General features: G+C 47.2%; 1 protein-coding gene across 35 annotated transcripts in view; it reads right to left on the reverse strand.

The window, feature by feature from the left end:
- Window positions 1–18,424, reverse strand: part of kiaa1217 (KIAA1217 ortholog) — a 78,768-nt gene that overhangs the window by 16,656 nt on the left and 43,688 nt on the right. For 18 of the 35 annotated variants that reach the window (XM_078095917.1, XM_078095936.1, XM_078095910.1 and 15 more), the window contains exons 3-6: window positions 7,432–7,512; window positions 6,286–6,475; window positions 3,577–3,775; window positions 2,541–2,634 (exon numbers count right to left, since the gene is read on the reverse strand). In XM_078095917.1, the coding sequence (XP_077952043.1) occupies window positions 2,541–2,634; window positions 3,577–3,775; window positions 6,286–6,475; window positions 7,432–7,512 (564 nt within the window). Of the gene's footprint in view, window positions 1–2,540; window positions 2,635–3,576; window positions 3,776–5,273; window positions 5,438–6,285; window positions 6,476–7,431; window positions 7,513–11,257; window positions 11,465–13,358; window positions 13,508–17,637; window positions 18,009–18,424 lie in introns of those variants that run through there. The other 17 variants (XM_078095919.1, XM_078095940.1, XM_078095939.1 and 14 more) reach the window with 7 other exon arrangements.

Here is an 18,424-nt window from a genome sequence, read left to right on the forward strand (position 1 = left end):
ACAATATGGTGGGTGTGTTGCGTGTGTGTGTGTGTGTATGTGAAATAAGTATGTGTTCAAACAGGAAAACGAGCACTGCTGATGGGGTATAATAGCAAAGGGTTCAGGCTTGGCTGTGATAACAAAGGACAAAAAAAAAGAAACATGCTGGCAGTAAAAGCTCACAGCTAAATATTGCAGCAACAAGAAAGCAGCACATTATCAAAACCTAATGACTTTTACTACCCCAGGTGCCACAAAAATAAAAATAAAAGTTGCCCTCTTGTGCAGGAATTTAGGAGCCCTAAATAACGCCTTTGACTGCGTTGCCAACAATTTTAGCCAAAAATGCATAACTTGTTAATCCCAAACAGATGTTACACCTTGGGAAGACTCACCCGCCCTAAAATACACTTTCTCTGCGAAACATGCCTACATTTTTTTGCTTTGAGACAAAACAGAGGCGTAAACGCTTGAAAAACAAACGCAAAGTCGTGTTGAGTAACATTTGGTTTGAGTTTGACTTCACTCGGCGCTCAAAACTTCCAATAATGAGGGCAGCGCGTCTGGTCGCGCACGCAAGTCCCCTCGATGGAGATGATTTGCAAACTGCAGAGCCTGCAGAAAGTGTGTCAACAATTTAAATAGCGGGGCTCTCTGGCTGCACGAGCTGTGCCGATGTGTGCACGATAGTGTTGGAAAGAAGATAATAGTGAGTAAAAACATGAGAAACGTTCAACTTTAAGTTCTGAATAAATACCAACAGCAGGTTGTTTGCTAGGAGATCCGATCAGAGGTTAGAGGCCAACAACTGACCCTCTGTTTGAAACAATATCTCCTCCTGCGATGTGTACATGATATCCCTTCTATCATTATTGACTATTCTATGACTATGAATCCACTGCTTTTGGTACAATCCCCACATGAGATCAATATCAATTGGCCGCCATTTCATTCAATAAAAAGTTACAAAAGAGAGGCTGCAATGCGTGAAAATACCTCCTCAGTCTGCCGCCTATTCTCCATGTTGTATAATGATCGGTTTCATGTGTAGGCATACGTCTGTCTACCTTAAATCGGTTACTGACGGATGAGAATTCATAAGCAGGGGCAGCTTTATTTGGCCAGAAAGCTTCAAACAATAACAGAGCTAACTGCAGATGCTGCTTGAAATCCGATCCGAAGCCGGCATTCCTGCGTGCAAAGCGCACTCACCCGCCAGAAAAGGTGTTTGAATAACAAACAGCTCATTCGGTTGCAGTAGTCGTAGTATTGGCCCTTTTGCTTTGAGCGCCAGGGTTTTTGTTACATTATTAAAAGCAAATTCTTAATCTTTTTCCCGGCTTCACAGAAGCCGAGAATAGAGACGACGCTTAGAAGAAGGGAAATACGTCTCCGTTTGTGTCAGTGTTAGAAATGGCTGACATGTGCAGCCGGAGGATAGCGATACCAAGTTTTGGAGTAATGCAACAAATGTCATCTAAATAATTTCTGTGAAAGGTCCTGTCTCGTGTCATTTCGTCAGCTCGGCCTCCACACCCACAGCAAGGTTTTGTATCTTTGTGTCAACTGCTGCTTGGTTAAACAATGACAGAACTATTCATCACAGCGATCTTCTCCTGCCGAGTGTTTGCACTGTAAAGCCGCCTTCTTTCTTTCGCTTGAAGCACTTCAGTTCACCCCGCGTTACGTTTCAATCCTGCGGATTCAGAAAGTGTCACAGATATTAAATCTGCACTTCTGTAGAAAGTATAAAAAAACAAAAGCGATGGCTAAAGAATGTGGAAAGCTGCTTCACGCGATTCATGTTCTCGGTTCTTCTACTGTGGCCTGCTTGCAATGTTCCCTTCTTTAAACTATTTCATTTCCATTTCTTTTGTATCTTTTTTTTGCCTTTTACTCAATTCTCCTTGAAGGACCTCTTTATAGAGAAGCAACTCGCCTGCAGCAGTAGAGAGAAAAAAATAACAACTCTGCAGCGCCTCAATTTCTGAATTTAGACCTTTTAAACCATCATCATTTATTTAAATGTCATCAATTTCACTTCAAACTTATGTGACACAAATCGCATGTGAAAATCGAATCATAACCACGGTTAATATAGTTTTTGCAGTATCACAATAGCACTGCATCCTCAGTATAAAGAGGAGCAGCGGCTTAGATGAAGGGTCAGGTGGATTAGAGAGGAGGATTTGAGGAGGAACATTTGGGAAAGGGCTCTTTGGGGCTTTAGTTTTGTTACATCAGCGGGGGAAAAAAAAAAAAAAACGAGTGAACAAGAAAGGTAGCCGAGAGATTTGAGTTAAATTGCTCCTTAAGCAAGCTGCACCAGAGCGTGCAGGCGAGGCCCAATCGCGGGCCCCCGCCAGAACAATACGAGACCCCCCTCTAAACAGATTAACGAGAGGCAGGGGGACATTCCTTCCCTTAACTGCAAACAGGACGTGACAATGAGAAGAACTGGAGGCCGGGCCCCACTCTTCTATCTGCAACAAAGTCTGGTCGTCTCCTGCTGTTCGCGAGGATCGCTTTCGCCGGCCGTGTGTCGCTCAGGTACTCACCCTGGCATCGCCATTGGCGGGTCTCGGCCCGTGGCTGAAGGCCTGCGCCGGGTCTTTGTGGTAGACCTTCAGGCAGGAGTGATCCGCTATGTTCCTGTAGGGGGAAGAGGTGTCCCGCGGTAAATAGGCAGCCCAGTAATCGCCGTCAGACAGCGGGCGGTCCTCCCGCAGTCTGGATCTCAGCCTCGCCCTCAGCCCTGCCAAGGGCACGTACCCGGACAAAGGCTGCGACAGTCCTCTGTCGTGTGACATTTCCTCTAAAATCTCTCGAGACATCTATTAACACGGCGTTAAAACGCGGCCCGGCTGTACGAACAGGGAGCCGTGCGCTCGCTCTGCTGCTGGTCTCACTCTCACTACGCTGTTGTACCCTGGACGCTTGAACCAAGCCTTAAGAATCACAAGACACTTTATTACAGCCCTGATAAAGAATGAGTCATAATGTACACACACACACACAAACACTAGGGCAGGACGTCCGGAAAATAAAGTGGAAGTGGCTGATCTTTTCAGGAGTAATATATTTAAAAGAAAAAATTAACTTGCAAAGATAAGTTGGCGAATGCAAAACCAGAAAGAATGAATGAATGAATCACTACACACTTTTGTTTTGAAAACTGCTTTGTGAAAAGCATAGAAATACCTCAAAAACAGGAATAAAATCTTCTTATAGAAGTCATTTTAGTGAAGAGAGGACAACAGGCAGGAATATCCTCCAAGTTTCTTAAGAGAGCTCTTCAGTTTGTTTGGGTGCAGAACATCTGTGACATATTGCCAAAGGGCTTCATGTCCAAATGCATTTCTTTCTACCAAGTTTTAACGTGTTGGAAAGAGGAGGCAAGAAACCTTCCTGGCCAGGGACACCTCCTGCGCAGGGGAAGTTTGGACAGGAAGCTCTCAGGCAGGGAAAAGGAAAGGACATGTAGAGGAAGACTATTCAAAATTCTTGGGTGTCCTCTTTAACGTTAACATAAACCGACAAAACACACTACAAGCGCTCCAATACTATTCGGCCTTCACGTTCAATGGCCTTCACCTGACATCCGCCAGCTCGTAGTAAATGTTCCTCATGTCGTCTTTGACGTAGACGGCGACGCTGGGCGACTCCAGCATCTTCATGGTGAGCTGCTGCGGGAAGGCACTAACGAACAGGGCCCTGATCGTGTCCATGCTGGTGATCTCGTTCGGCATGCGGATCTGTTTGGTCTCGTCCCCGTACAGCAGGTACAGCACACCTGCAGGCGGAGAGCAAGGCCGTCGGTTGGTTAGCCTGAACGCTGCCCGGGGGAACTCGGCACAAAGCCGCTCCCTCGAATGCATCATCCTATAACAAATCCTAAACATCGTAAGCAGTGACTAAGGGTTTGGCATCGAAGGCAGTTAGACGGCGGATGCTTATTACAGTTTAAAAGGTTTTTTAAGACGATGACCATGTCTGTTTATAGGTATCGACTTAGTAACTGAAATTAGAGATTGATTTCTAAGAATATAGGCCACAAACGTTGGTCAAAATCGGTATTTTTGGGAAACTTTTTACGCGTTGATAACGGAACACACGATGCCTTTCCTGACCTGTGAAAACACAGCCGGCTGCTTCTGATGATGGCCGCTGAGTGCAGATGCAAACGCCCAAAGATCTCTTAACACATTTTCCATTGGTGCTCCTTTGATACCATCAAGCCCTTGCAGCCCAAGCTCAGGGTGGAAAAGTGCACGTTGTGCATCAAAAAGACTAAAGCCTGAACCTCGGAGCTCTGGGTAGGCCTCTGTACTGTGCTTTGCCAAAATAGAGGTATTGACATGCCCATTTTGCACTTGTATAAACAACATCAGGGAACAGAAGATGACAGTTCTGTTCGGAGTCGTTGCTCTAAGCTGCATGGCACAGATCTGAATTGATCCCATCTTGCAACAACGGAACGTTAGTGGAAAAGAACAAAGGAGTTTGACGTGTTTTTTTTGTCTTACTTCATGAGAATCTGAGATTCACCCAAATCCGTCAGTTCAAAGTCACTTTCACATTTGCTGGATTGAAGAAAAAGAGGAATGGTTTTACTTGGTGTAACCCCATAAAAGGAAAGGAGGCAGTAAAAGCTACCAGATGTTGGGGAAATATTATACAAGACCCTACATGCTCCACGAGACAGGGTGAGACAGAGAGAGGGCAAATCCAGGGAATAAAAAATGCTGAGTCTATTATTGCTCTTTCTGGTCTGTCTGGGTTTCTGGGTAGTAAGAACTTAACAAAGTGTCAATTTGCAAAATAACTTCCCCTGAGAGCGGCCATTTTAACAGTCAGCTAGTTTGCATCCAGATGTTGGAAATTAAAGCGAACGAGTTTGATAACAAAGCGCCATTGATCAAACTTGCGTTGTGAAGTTTTAACTTCTTAAATCCACAAGTTTTAATTGCAGCAGAAATGTCGAATAGCTGCGTTCTAGCGCAGAGTCGCGTTACTTCGCCGAGCGCCTGGTTTCACTCAGGATCGTAGGCAAGCGGCCAGTGGGTTTCCACACCAAATGGGCAAAGCTCTGCACACTCCCTCAACTTTGAGAACGGTCCGTATTGCAGTGGGACACAACATCTTAAAAATAAGCCCGATCCTGAAAACAACACTACGTGCTGCCCGATATCATCAAAAAAACAAAAGCAGAAAAAAAGCAATATTAGAACCACTGAATGAATAAATACTACACGCTTGAAGCCAAACGCTGGGTGCAATCGGATACTCACATCAGGGGGGTTTAAGGATCTCCTGTTTTCTGTTAGGTCTTATGATGCTCTGGAAAAGCCCCCGCTGTAACTACTACCGTACTAGATGAGGATACTAAAGCTCCACATGTCCGTTGGGACCCAGAACAGGTTGTGCCTGCGTGTGTTTGTGCGTGAGAGGCTGTGGGAGGGACACTGTACCCCCCCCCCCTTTTCTCTCCTCCCCCTTTACCACACCATAACCCCCCACTGTCATGATGGCCTGTCCTGGTGGTTTTTTAGAGGGAAAAAACAGGCATGTGTGTATTTTTGTGTGTGTGTGTGTGTGTGTGTGTGTGTGTGTGTTCAAGCCGGTCCGTTAAAGGTTTTTTTTTTGTTGTGCATCTTCTCATGCAGAGCGAGAGGCGCGACGGGCTAAAAAAGCGTGGAAAAGTGGCACCCTATGGTTTCATTCACTTTCCCTTTGGTCGAACGGCGCGCCTTTCACACGCGTTCCTATTATCCAGCGGCGGATGCAGAGCTGAGCTACCTTTTATTTGAAGAATATTCTCCTGGGAAAAAAACAAAAACACACACACACACTCTACACTAAACTTTTTTGGGGAACTTCTCAAAACTCCTTCCACAACTTTCTCGCCTTAATGCAGCAACCTCATTCTGCACAACACAGACGACACATTTCTAATCCTGTCAGGGACATGATGGAATTTTTGGATGGATTCACTGCAGAGGGAATGGCTTCTAATCACAGCGGCGCTATGGGCTGAGGTGAAGAGAGGAAGGAGAGAAAGCTCACGGTGAGCTCATGGTGTGGTTAAAAGTTATTTAAGAGGCTTCTTAAGTTGTGCTGCAAGAGCTGCAAAAAGTAGGTATTAAGAATTACTTCAATTTACCCGAAGTCCATCAAGGACTGAGCCTTTAATATCAATAGTGGCAGTTTGGGGGGGCGTGGGGGGCAGAAGTGAAAGAAAAGCCTGATCCAGTTTTCCCAAGTGACTGACTCGTCAAACCAGAAGCCTCGTAGAAGCCGTACCCAGCGAGCGGTCCTTGGTCTGGTTGGTCGATCGCACCACGGGCAGGCTGGCACGGATCCGGCTGCCGCGGGTGAAGGCTGTGGGTGAGTCGGCCTCGGACATGGCGTCCAGCGAATCCAGGGAGGCCAGGGACAGGTGGTCAACCTGGTCGCCGATGCTGGAATGTGGGCCGTGCTTTGGGCTTCTGCTCTGGAGGGGGAGGGACATGGAAACACGATACGGTGAGGGTTAGACCGGGGACACTCGGCACACAAAATGAGACATGCATTAGGTTTTTCTTCACGAAAGAACAGAAAAAAAAGCATTGTCATTTTCTAATACTTTTTTAGATATGATGCATTTCAGGGTTTTATCAATGTAACTAAACTAAGTAAACCACACAAGCGCAAAAGGGACACGTAAATACTGTATTTCACAGATACATGCTCACTAATCTAAGCCATTTCATTACTATCACACAAGCACGTTACATCGAGCACGAAGACGCTTATACGCGAGTCTCAGCTTTTTCAGGTTTAATTTGCACGAATGAATGAGCCGGGCTATAAAACAGTTCCCAACCTGTATGCTGACAAACCGAAAGAGATCAAACAGAAACCCCCAGTTTTTCTTTACCACTGATTAAAAGATCCAGAATTGTGTCATCAAAGACCTGAAGATCAGTTGGCTTCTGGGTAATCCGATCCACACGACACGCCATCAGGAGCAACTGATACAATGAGACCAGAGGGGCCTGTAAGGTGATCTGTACCACAGGGACTGGGTGGGACTGGAACCGAGGGGGTCAGTGAACACTGGGCTCTTTGTGAAATGCTCTCCGTCCCCGGCAGAAGTGTAATGTCAGCCAGCTAACGCAGCAGGGGACACCAGGCCGGTCCAGCAGGTTATCCGGAGCACACCTGCATGCACACCATGCGCTTCTCCCTCAGTATCGGTGACGCTTTTTATTATTAAGTGCAGTTGACATTTGTGGAAGCTTTAATAGCCAGAGCTGCTTCGTCTTGGCAGCCAGACAAGTGTGCCTGGAAGCCCAAAGGTCGGGAACATGGTCACACAGCCGTTTTTAGTGAGGACGCATACATGCAACCACACACACACACACACACGTATCGGCACGATGCAGATAAGATGAAAGGCTGACTGACTCTGTGAGGCAACTGGATTTTCATCAAGTACCTCTGAATGTCAAGCTCTGAGCGAAGGGAGGAGAGCATGCCCTGCACAGACTGATGGGAGAAAAGCGGGAGAGAAGAATAAATGTAAAAAGCAAATGGTTAAGACGTTTCCACCGGGAGGGCGAGATGGAAGAATAAATGGTCGTCAAACAAAACAGAGGAACCATGGAAACAAATCAATGCCAACAGCAGACCAAAGAGAAGGGGAGAGAGGTTGAAAGCAGAACCTAGTTGTAGATTTAGTCGTCACACGATTTTACAGCAGAGAGTCAACATTTTATAAGCTTTTCTTTTGAGCTTATCGAGTGCTGGCAGAAATCCTCAAAACTGCACCACTTAATACATGAATTTTCCGTCATGAATATAAAAGATTATTCTCATCCACACATGATATTTGTTGAGTAATAGTGTGCAGGCATTTTCCTGTTAGGCGGCGGCCTGACGCAGCAGGCAAAACTGCTGAGCCATCACTCAACAACTGTCCTGTGATTCCATTAAAATACGCTTCGGCTTGCAGCACCCGCAGATTAAAAAGACATGAATATGAATGTGCCCATAAACTGTTAATACATAATGATCAGGGGTGACACGCAGTTGACGGGTCACCTGAAACCAGACATGTGTTGGGAAATTTAAGATGAACACTGAATGATTTATGGGCGCATCCATTGGTGGTGGGTGCACACTGCTCTTCTAGAGCTTCTCCTATGCTCCTGTGCCACGCCTAGTTAGTCATTATTCTACACTGGTCCAGCAGTGCGATCCGATAGAAAGACCTGCATTTTACCTCTAGATTGTATAAATGTTTACTTAAATACCCTATTTTAGGAGTTAATTGCAAGAATTCAATAGCCGCTAGGTATTTTTGCTACCTGTTTACGACTTAATGATAAGCTAGGTTAACTGTCTTGTGGCACCAGCTTCTGTGGTATCAATTTATTGCTATCTTTCCACGCAAGTGTCATAAGATAAACCACCCTTCGAATTGCAGTCAAAGCAACTTGTGTTAACTTTTTGTGTCAGTATGCAAATCCCACTAAACAAACACAGTGTGACAGCTGGAGAATAATTGCAGGAGGAGCAAAAGACAGTTAAAGCGGAAGCAGTAGCATATAAAAGTGCAGGAAATTGCAAATGAGACCTTCTGCCTCCCTCTGGAAAGAGGTAATTAAGTTAAACCACTCCACAGCAGTCCACACCTGACAAATGAGGTGTCCCCTCCAAAGGTCAACAGCTTAGTCCGGATGAACTCCTCTCTCTCCCCCTTCTTTTCTCCCCCCTTTATGCATGCACGGTGGGGTTGCCTTTCAGACACCGGCTACTTCTGACATGGCCAAGCAGCTCTGCATAAAAAGCCACTTTCTGTCCCCGCTTTTCCCGCTGTAGCGTCCAGATGTGAGGAATGCGGGCTAACTGCTGATTAACGCCCTAAAACCTGCCTCGACCCGCTCGCACCTATAATACATTCCACCGTTGATTCCCAAGCCTCGGTCCAGACCATATGCAGCCTGTGATTGTGCATTTTTCCAGCAGCCGCTCCTTCTGCACGCCACATTTGCGGGCTGACAGCTACGGTGAATGTTAGACTGACACGCCGGCAGATTATGCACAGGAATATGACAGGTTACACAGTCATGAAAAGAGCCCCCTTGACAAGGAAGGCGGGTCTATAAAACAGATCCTGCAAGTGTCATAAATCAGAAAATGGCCAGCAGAAGGATGGCGGGTTGCCTGTTAAGTGCTTCAGCCAATGTAGTCATGTTGTCACAGTTGTCACACATGTCATCATGGTTGGAGTGTGTTGGAGCAGGAATAGAGGAAAACGGCAGCATCGTGTCAAATGTGTAATGTGAACAAGCAAAAACCAATGCTTGTACAAAAAAAAAAAGAGATGAAAGAAAGAAATCGGTTAAAATGCATAAGTGTGTGTGTGTGTGTGTGTGTGTGTGTTTGAAACAGAGGCATACAAAGAGGGACTGAGCGCATGCATGAGTGAATTAGGCCATTGTTCCAGAAAATCGGACCTGAACACAGGACATCCTGAAAACATTTACGCTACAGCGGCCTGACAAACAAGCTCAGGTCTGTGTTTGTATGTCGGCGATAAACGCAAAACGCACAAATTCTTCGGACGTTACTTTGTGCTTTCTCGCAGCACCATCATCTCACTTCAGCGTCTCCGCACCTGAGCAGGCAAAGCTGAGCGCGCAAGTTTGGGTGCTTCTCGTTCGCACCCGTGTTAAACTTTACGGAGCCATTTGCAGACCGCAGGAATAATATTGTACAATTTCTCCAAGCAGAACAGATGAAGTCATATCAGGTGCCCCCCCCCCCCATCCCGTCTTAGCTCCTTAACAAATAGTTTGACACGGGGAGCCGTGACGGCTGATTAAAGGAAATCCTGATTTCACTAATGGCAGCTCCCACCAGCAGCCGGCTGTGTCGGTCATGTCTGCAAGAGCATCGTGCAACGCACCCGCAAGTCTACACAAAGCCCCCTGATTGGCGCCTACCTTCTTATGAAATCAACAAAATTGTGGTTATGATGGCGTACTCATTTCAGAGCAGTGGCATTAAAAAAAAATCCCCCTGACAACTTTAGATGTTATTCACATTTCACAAAAAAAGGAAAAATATTACTTTTAAGATGCATGAGCAGGTCACCGGACAAACAGGCTCCGTTGACTCATTCTATGGTCTTTCTAGACGTGAAGGAATGTAAACACGCGAGTGGAGGTCGGAAGCTTGTGTGGCTTTAAACACAAACTAGAGTGTTGTGAGCACAGCTTTTCACTTAAGATGCTAATTTGGCCTTAGCTCTGGGAAGCGGAAACAGAGCGAACTGTAATTACCGGGCCGGATCTGTATGGCAAACACTATACAGCAGACGTTTAAACCCTCACTTAAATGATCTGATGAGCTATTCCTCTTATAAGCGCCGGGTTAGAGGGAGTTTTAGAATTTGTGTCCTTAAGAAACTGTGCTGTGTGTCGTAATTTTTTCCATAGAAACAGGTTTGAACAAAAATCGGAACTTCCGTGAGTATGAAACTCAATGGACTTTAATTCACAAAGCCCCTGTCAGTCTACCAGTCAGCGCTCTGTCCATATGCTGTCTGTGTACGGACCATCATCCTTTGTCTCCTCTAGCCTTAATGACATTATACCAAAATCCCCCAGTCATCCATTTCCATTCATTGCTGCCGCATCCCGCTCTGCCTCCCTCCCCTGATGCATTCCTTCTTTAATCCCTCCATCCAAATCCCCAGATGACCTTTCAGAAACGGGCCAGCTCGTTAATTAGCGTGCTAAAAAGGAGAAGATTTTATAGTATCCACAGTCGAAGCCGACAGTGAAGGTGAAGCCGGAGGGTTTCTGTGTGTCTAAAAGTTTACAAGCAAAAAAACATGTGGGAAATATCCGGGAAGATTAGTAAAACATCACATTGGCGACCGAACTCAAGCAAATATCAACAGACACGAGGCTGCGTGTGCAAGACGACTCATCTCTCCCGCACACTGACATTTCCAACAACTGAGCCAACGCCGTCCAATCGATTTCACCCGCTCGCCCGCGCGCGACTTAGTCGCGGTTGTCACCGGCGGACGTCGCCCGCTCCTCCCGAGTGACGGAGGTTGCCGAAGTCAACTTTGCGTGACCAATCGGATACATCGGCCAGTGGCAGTTTGCGGAGTGGGAAAGCCGACTTGCCACACGAGGTTTAACAAGTGGGAAAACATTTATACCGAAGAGATCACGTTCCAAATGTTCTTTAAAAGCAGAAACGCAGTATTTACCATTATCAGACCAGCGGAAATCTCCTTCCAGCGGTGACTGGAAACAGGATCGTTTCCTCCACTGTTATTTTAGCCCTGGTAGCGCTTGCTCTGCACAACGCCCCCGTCCCCCTTCCCTTTCTGCTGTAACTCACAGCGGATGCCCCCCCCCCCTCCCTCCTAAATCTAATGCACGCACCACCACACATCCCTCCAACAGCACAATACAAGCAGACGCAGTCCACACACGGCGGACAGCGAGGGAGAGTCATTGTTTCCATGTCTGACGTAATGCGCGGCCGCGCAGCTTGAGGTTGAGGGACGTCGGCGCGAATCACAAAGTTCAAATATTTCTTCCTTTCAGGTTTTTCCAGCAGCCTACGAGAAGGAAACTGTATCCCTGAGACGGCGTTAAAGCTGCATGGAGTTTCCGATGCGTTTCATCTTAAATCGGCGCCTCAAACACTAATCCACGTGCCACATATTCTCAGCTTCCACCTCACCGTCCGATGGCTGGAGAGTGAAGAAATGACCATACGATAGGAGAAGATGAGAAACACAGCACATATGAACACAATTCACAAATCCAAATAACAACGCTGCATACCAATGGTAAAAATATTACAGTATAACAGTACAATATTATTAAGAGCTATTCATTTTGCCAGTATTCCCTTTTTCATTGAAACGGTTTTGAGCCACACAGTCAAGTCAAGGCCTGACACAAAAAGACAGGCCCGGACCAAGACGGATCGTTTACTGGTGTTGCGTGCGATGATTTGCACACACCTACGAAAGTGCAAGCATTAAGCTTCCTCGCTCGCTGTCTTCTCTTACCAAATAAACACATGAAAACTATTTACCAACCTAGGTGGGATCTGTCAAGACCTGTTCTTAAAATCCCTTCATCACGAGCAAAACAAATTTAACCTCTGAACACTTAAATTATCCCAGAATAACCTCCCACACACACACACACACACACACACACACACGGGATCCCTGCATAATGAAACAAAAACAGCACCCATCCACATGTACACAGCGGACAAAGCCATGGTCACATTTCGGACGGCACATTTATACGACGCGTCCTCACGTGAACCCGGCCCGTCTCCGGAAGAAATCACCTTCTGAGAACGTGTGTGAGTGTGTGTGTGAGTGTGTGTGTGAGTGTGTGTGTGAGTGTGTGTGTGTGTGTGGCTCCGGGCTTGTGGTCACCGACACAAAGAGGGCTTTCTTCCCTCCTGAGAAACCGGAGCCCCGCATCCTCTACATCATGTTGCACACGCAGAAACGCACGTTTGATCTAATGCGATCAAAGTGGCCTGATTCCAGTACCTAGTACTACCTTTTTGCACCTCGATTGGATGGCGACGTACGCGGAGTCTCGGCTGGTTTTAAATCATAGTATTTTTTGTCAAATGCCAAGTCTCCTTTTTAGTCCCATAAAACGAGCCCCGATAATGGCTTTGCTATTATTAACAAGCCACCGAAGACCACATGACCCCGCTCCCCCACAGGAGAGTTTCTCAGATAAGTGATTAGTGATACATTTTTTATTTAGCCTGGTAGAAATGCATCCAGGGCTTCTGTATTTTCGAAGTGATCAGCAACAGTTTACTTTATACTTAAACCCTAAAAAAAGGCTATTCTACGCCATGTTTTCTATAATTATTCATTGTTTTTTCCTCTCGTTGGCGGTAATAACGTGACCGGTTTTTGACCTCTGGCAACAACGACGACAAACATTGCTCACACACATCTCTAAACTCTGGGTGACTCACTGATGTGATAAGTCATGAAACTCTAACTCAACTGTCAATAAACAACAGAATGCACTCGTGTGGCAGAAACACAACACTGGGCATAAGTTTACTCTGCAATGAGCTGACCAGACCGGTTTCTTTCACCATTAACACCATCTGCAAAGTGCGAAACAGCAAATTACATCAACCTGTTTGCCAGAGACCCGGGCCGTGGGTGAGGAGGATTATGGCGTCAACCCGTGGTGGAGGTGCAGTGATTAACTGCCGCAAATGCTCCACTTCTGTCAACTAATCTAATTTATGACTGATTCATAGTAATGCCTAAAACATATACGTTCCCGCTGTATACTTACCCATATTCCAGGTGTCGTCTTAAAGAAGAAACGCCTTTCTTGTTCCGTCTGTTGAGAATGTGTTTAACATCGTGAAAAGCAAAGTGTGACTTTGAGCCACGTTACTGCCAACGCTTTTTTTTTTTTTCTTTCTCCACAACCACGCTCCACCCCCGTGTCTCCAAGTGCCAACTGGATAATACAAAGCACAGGAGATCAGAATAAGGTTTGAGCCAGATGCTGGAGGGGGGGGGGCAGGTCCTGTCAGTGGTGTGAACGCATCCCGATGTGCCTCTGGGTCGGATTTGCCTTTTGAAGTTAGGCTCATACCTTTGGCCCCAATGTGGACTCCAGATGTCAGACTGCATGCAAAGATAGAAAAGGTTCATATAGAGAGAAGAAGGACAACCCCCCCCCACCCCCCCCCCCCCCCCCCCGTTTGTGAGCAGGTCAGCAACACAAACACACAAAGGCGTGAACACGACAGCGTGAGCGTTCCATTATTGGGACATTTGGTCCATCAGCACAGCTGCTCGGAAAAGTAAATGACTTTAATGTAACATAATGACTGGCATCATTTGGTGGAACAAACAAAGCAGGGCAGCGATGCCAGGGAGCCTGTCGCCGAGGGCAACCTTCAAGTTCTAAAAGGAACATAAAGGACCAACCAAACTACCGGGAACTACTGGGAGGGACTTGGCATTTAAGGGTGGAGAGCTTTGGGTGGAGGCAAATGAAATGGATCTCATGCCATATACAGCGCAGCATTGCACTGCTAAATTCAAACCTCTGTTTTTCCACGTCGGTGTAGTGCTGCACGGCTCGGGAACTAGTGACGACCCGAAGTGATAAGACGAGTCAAAGAATGTCCCTCAGGCTGCAACTACTGTATTGAGGAACGGCCTTAATTGCACCCAAAGGAATGTAAGGGCTTGAGGTTAAAGAGGTCCTCGACATTTCACCTCCATTCTCTGGAAATCTGTCAAAGGGATCTGAACATTTCAGGATCCTCCACACGGACATCCGCCGAGCAGCAACATATCGGAGCACAAGTCTGACTTCTGTTGTTGGGGAAAAAGCTGCAGGACGGTTCACTGCAAAAAGAGCTCAGACCTGATTAGCTGGTCTGATTAACCCACCGACGTTTGCGTTTGTGGGTAAAATTCTGTCTGGCTTGACTCATTATCAGCAGTGATCAGAGGCAGGTCCATCAGGGCCTTCTGTCAGAGCGGCTTAGCCCCCCCTCACAGAGCCCCCACCCCCGACACTCAGGATTAGACACAGCACTGGCGCCGCTCCACGGACCACTTGTCCTCTCTGTTGGGGCGCTGCAAACCCCCCCCCCCCTCCCCCTCCAGCACATAACCCCTATTAACTGGCAGGTCAATGCATGCCCGTCATTAACCTTGTGGCTCTTGTTTGTGTTACTCGCAGTGGCGCTCAAAGTGTCACTTCATGCAGAGGTGGCAGAAGCTACTAAAAACAGCCCGGCTCCTGATGGTCACTTTGATTGGAAGCAGATGTTTTGCTGCACACAGCATTTGCTTGTGTGTGATTTCAGACACAAGGTGCAATAGAGGCTACGACAAGGAGCTCCTTTGTGAAACCATCACACGGGTATAAATGTGCCGGTGCTCAATAATCCGCGCGTGCGCTCACCAGATCCGTCCCGTCAACTCCTTCTGCATTAATACTTCTGAGTGAAAGACAGTGAATGATTATTTTTTCTTTTTGCAGTTTAGTTAAAAAAGACTATACTCCCCAAAAGAAAACCCTCCCTGTTCTTTGATCCGATCTCGTGCGGGGAGGCGGTGCCTGCTCGGAGCCGGCGTTATCTGGCCGACCTTGGTGAGAGTGCGCAGGGCCGGGAGCCCACGGGGAGAAGTATGTGGGGGTCCGACCGAATGTTGCAAAGCCTCGGAAAGACCCGTAGGGAGAGTTCACAGTTCTTTAACTGTGTACGAATTGACTTCGTAAACAAGATTATTATCATTGTATTAACATCGTATTTTAAAGTTCCGATTGTTGCATTGAAACGCTGAACCAAATAATGCAACGACGCTGCAAGTCGACATGGGAAATAATATGCCAATTATGACTCGCACGGCTGTGTCCGTGCTCTCCTCGGCCAATGGACTATCACAGTTTGGGGGTGGACAGACGGACGGACGGACGGACGAATGCACAGGTCTCTCACCTGTCTGTCTGTCCGGTGGCCACAGCTGCAGACAGCTGTACATGACCATTTCACTGAGAAACCAGGGGCCTCACAAGTCACAGCTCATCACACACACACACACACACACACACACACACACACACACAGTGACACGGGGGCGGAAGAAGGGAATTGTGTGTGTGTGTGTGTGTCTGCAGTCGAGCAGTTCGGTTTGTGTTTTGCAAAGCCCCTGAGCACAGTAGAGAGAGAGAGGGGGGGGGGGATGGGTGGCGCTCGGAGCCGGTGGGACATTATCTCATCTCCCTTGGGTGGGATCCAGGTCTTTGCGGGCCTGATGAGGAGGAGAGGAAATGAAACCACTCGCTTTTATACCGGGTTTAAGGATCACAGGGTGACGCCAGGAAAGAATTGAGGGGTACCTCATATAAGGCTGACTCAGTCTGTGTGAGAGTGTGTGTGTGTGTGTGTGTGTGTGTGTGTGTGTGTGTCGTGCTAGGTGGAACAGGCTCCTCCCCCTTTTCAGACTGAAGCGATATCATCTTCCCAACCCTCCGCTTGACCTTGATGCATCTCCCCCCCCCCCCTTTGTAACTCAAACCTCCGGAGACGGTTCTTTCTCACCCCTGAAGCACGCACCGCTGCCCCCCGGTGTTGTCTTTTCCTGTGTGGTCGCCACTTTTACGCCTGCGTGGGAACCGTCGGCACCATCCATCAGTCACTCAACTTGTTTACTTTGTTTGTTTGTTTTCTTCCTCAAAGCAGAAAAATGAATTACACCTCCCCGGGGCTCAAATGACATAAAACAAAAACACTTTAATAGATGTGTCATTTTCCGTTTCTTTGATAACAATGTTCTGCTCTGTGCGTTAGCAGTGAGGGATAGCATTTGTGTTGACATTCTGAATTAGATGACTCGACAAATGGTCTTCAATCATCATTTCTGATTTATCGGCGCTGCGTTCGGCGCGTTGCCAGAAATTCGTCTGCTTTCTGACAGCGTCTGGTGTTCTCTTTGCTGACATGATACATTTTCAAGAGCCGACATCATTCAAATCTCACTCCGCACAGCTGAATAACATACGAGTTTCATTCCATAATCGATTCAAAAGCGGGGTGTCTTTCAAAGTCAGCAGATCCGCGTGAACAGATCATTTTATCTCCCGGGCTCATTTTAATGATCCAGCATCTGAGGGAGGCCCTGGAAAGACGTTTAAAACAACCCAAATTGGAAATGTTTTATCTATTTTTTGTATTTATTTACAGTAAGTCAACCCTTAGGAAAGCCCTGCCGGACGAAATGACCCCTCGCTAATAAGGACAGTATGTTCCAAACAAAGTTATCTATGACCCCGGGAAGACCCCAAACATAATTGTCTGCACAAGCTCATACATAAGCAAAGGGAAACCGTCCTCCCCTGCGGCTTCTTATTGCCTTCACTGAACAAAATCCGCCTGGCTGGACACATCAAAGGCAGCACAATGGAATCAGATGCCAGAAGAAGAAAAAAAGCAACTCTTCAAACTCCATTGAAATCTGTCAATAAGAAAAACACCTTGAATGCATGCCCAGAATGAAGAGTGAAAACCATCTAAAAGCTTCTGGGGGGAAAACATGCCAGTACCCACGACGGTGCGTGGTAAAAGTCATCCTGGATCTTTATTATTAAAAGAAAAAGAAAAGTCATTCGACACTAGAAAACATTTAAAGAAATATGAAATTAAAACATCTCAAACGGTAAACGCAATATCGCGTTTAGACTTGACTCACAATATCCTACAACGTTGTTACGCGTTGTTAAACTGACCCCACTGCAGTCATCGCTTGGTGGCATCTCTTTAGCATTACGGGGAGCAGCTGCGTGTATAAACATGGCTGAGGAGGACGGATCAGTTGCGCTTTGCGACCTTTTTCTTCTTCTTCCTCCCCTTATTATTATTATTCTTTGTGTGGTCCTTCCTAATAAAAGTCTTGCGATCGCTGCTGGCGGAAGTTCGCAGCCACCTGACGCCCGCTGGCGCAAACGCTCCCCGTGCGGACTGCACCTTGCCGTAAAAGCGCAACGATCGCAAAAACGAAAACATTTTAGCGCAAAGTTTCCCGACGGTCGCTTCTCCCCTTACCGTGTATCGCCCGTGCGCGCGCGCGCCGAACGCGGGTTGTTGTTGGAACAAGTTTATTCCGTCTGCGTGAAAACTTTATTCATCTTCCTCCGGCGCAGCCATGCCGCGAGACATTCTCCAGATCCAGCGCGTGTTCTGCAGCGCAGCGTCCCCGCACTCGCTCAGCGCGCGCTCGCTCGCGCACGCACGCACGCACGCACGCACACGCAGCCGGTTCGCTCCAGCAGGCACATACACGTAAAATGAGCCCCTCCAGCGGTGACATCACGGGTCGCTATGGCAACTCTGTCTCCACCCCAGTTGGGAACTGAATGTACCTGTCAGACTACCTTCGCTCCCACAACAAAGTTTCATATCCTACGTCTCACTGCGAGTATTCCCAAAGATACGCACTTTATGACTTGATAGAATAATGCATTTGCATAGCACACACACACACACAGCTCTCCCCCCCTTTGTCTGTCTCTCTCTCCCTCTCACAAACAACACAGTTGAGTCGGTAGGTTTCGGAGTAACAACACTGAACCCATAACCCATGCAAAGAGTTCACCAACACCTCCCTGGGAGAGGAGGGTTCACTTTGCATGTGTGCAGGCTGCGTGGGCCGGTCTGAGAGCGGCGCACTGAATTCCTCCCGCACAATGCCTCGTGCCACTGCCTGGAGCTCCCCCGTTGTTCGGTGCCAATCTCATCATTACCTCGATTGTTTTGGCTACAAAGCCAGCTCGCCCCCTCCCTTTTGTCTCCCCTGACCCAGAGCAAACAAGCGGACAATGAGCAGGTGAGT

This window comes from Gasterosteus aculeatus, chromosome 21 (assembly GCF_964276395.1).
Source record: "Gasterosteus aculeatus chromosome 21, fGasAcu3.hap1.1, whole genome shotgun sequence".
NCBI classification, from domain to species: Eukaryota; Metazoa; Chordata; class Actinopteri; order Perciformes; family Gasterosteidae; genus Gasterosteus; species Gasterosteus aculeatus.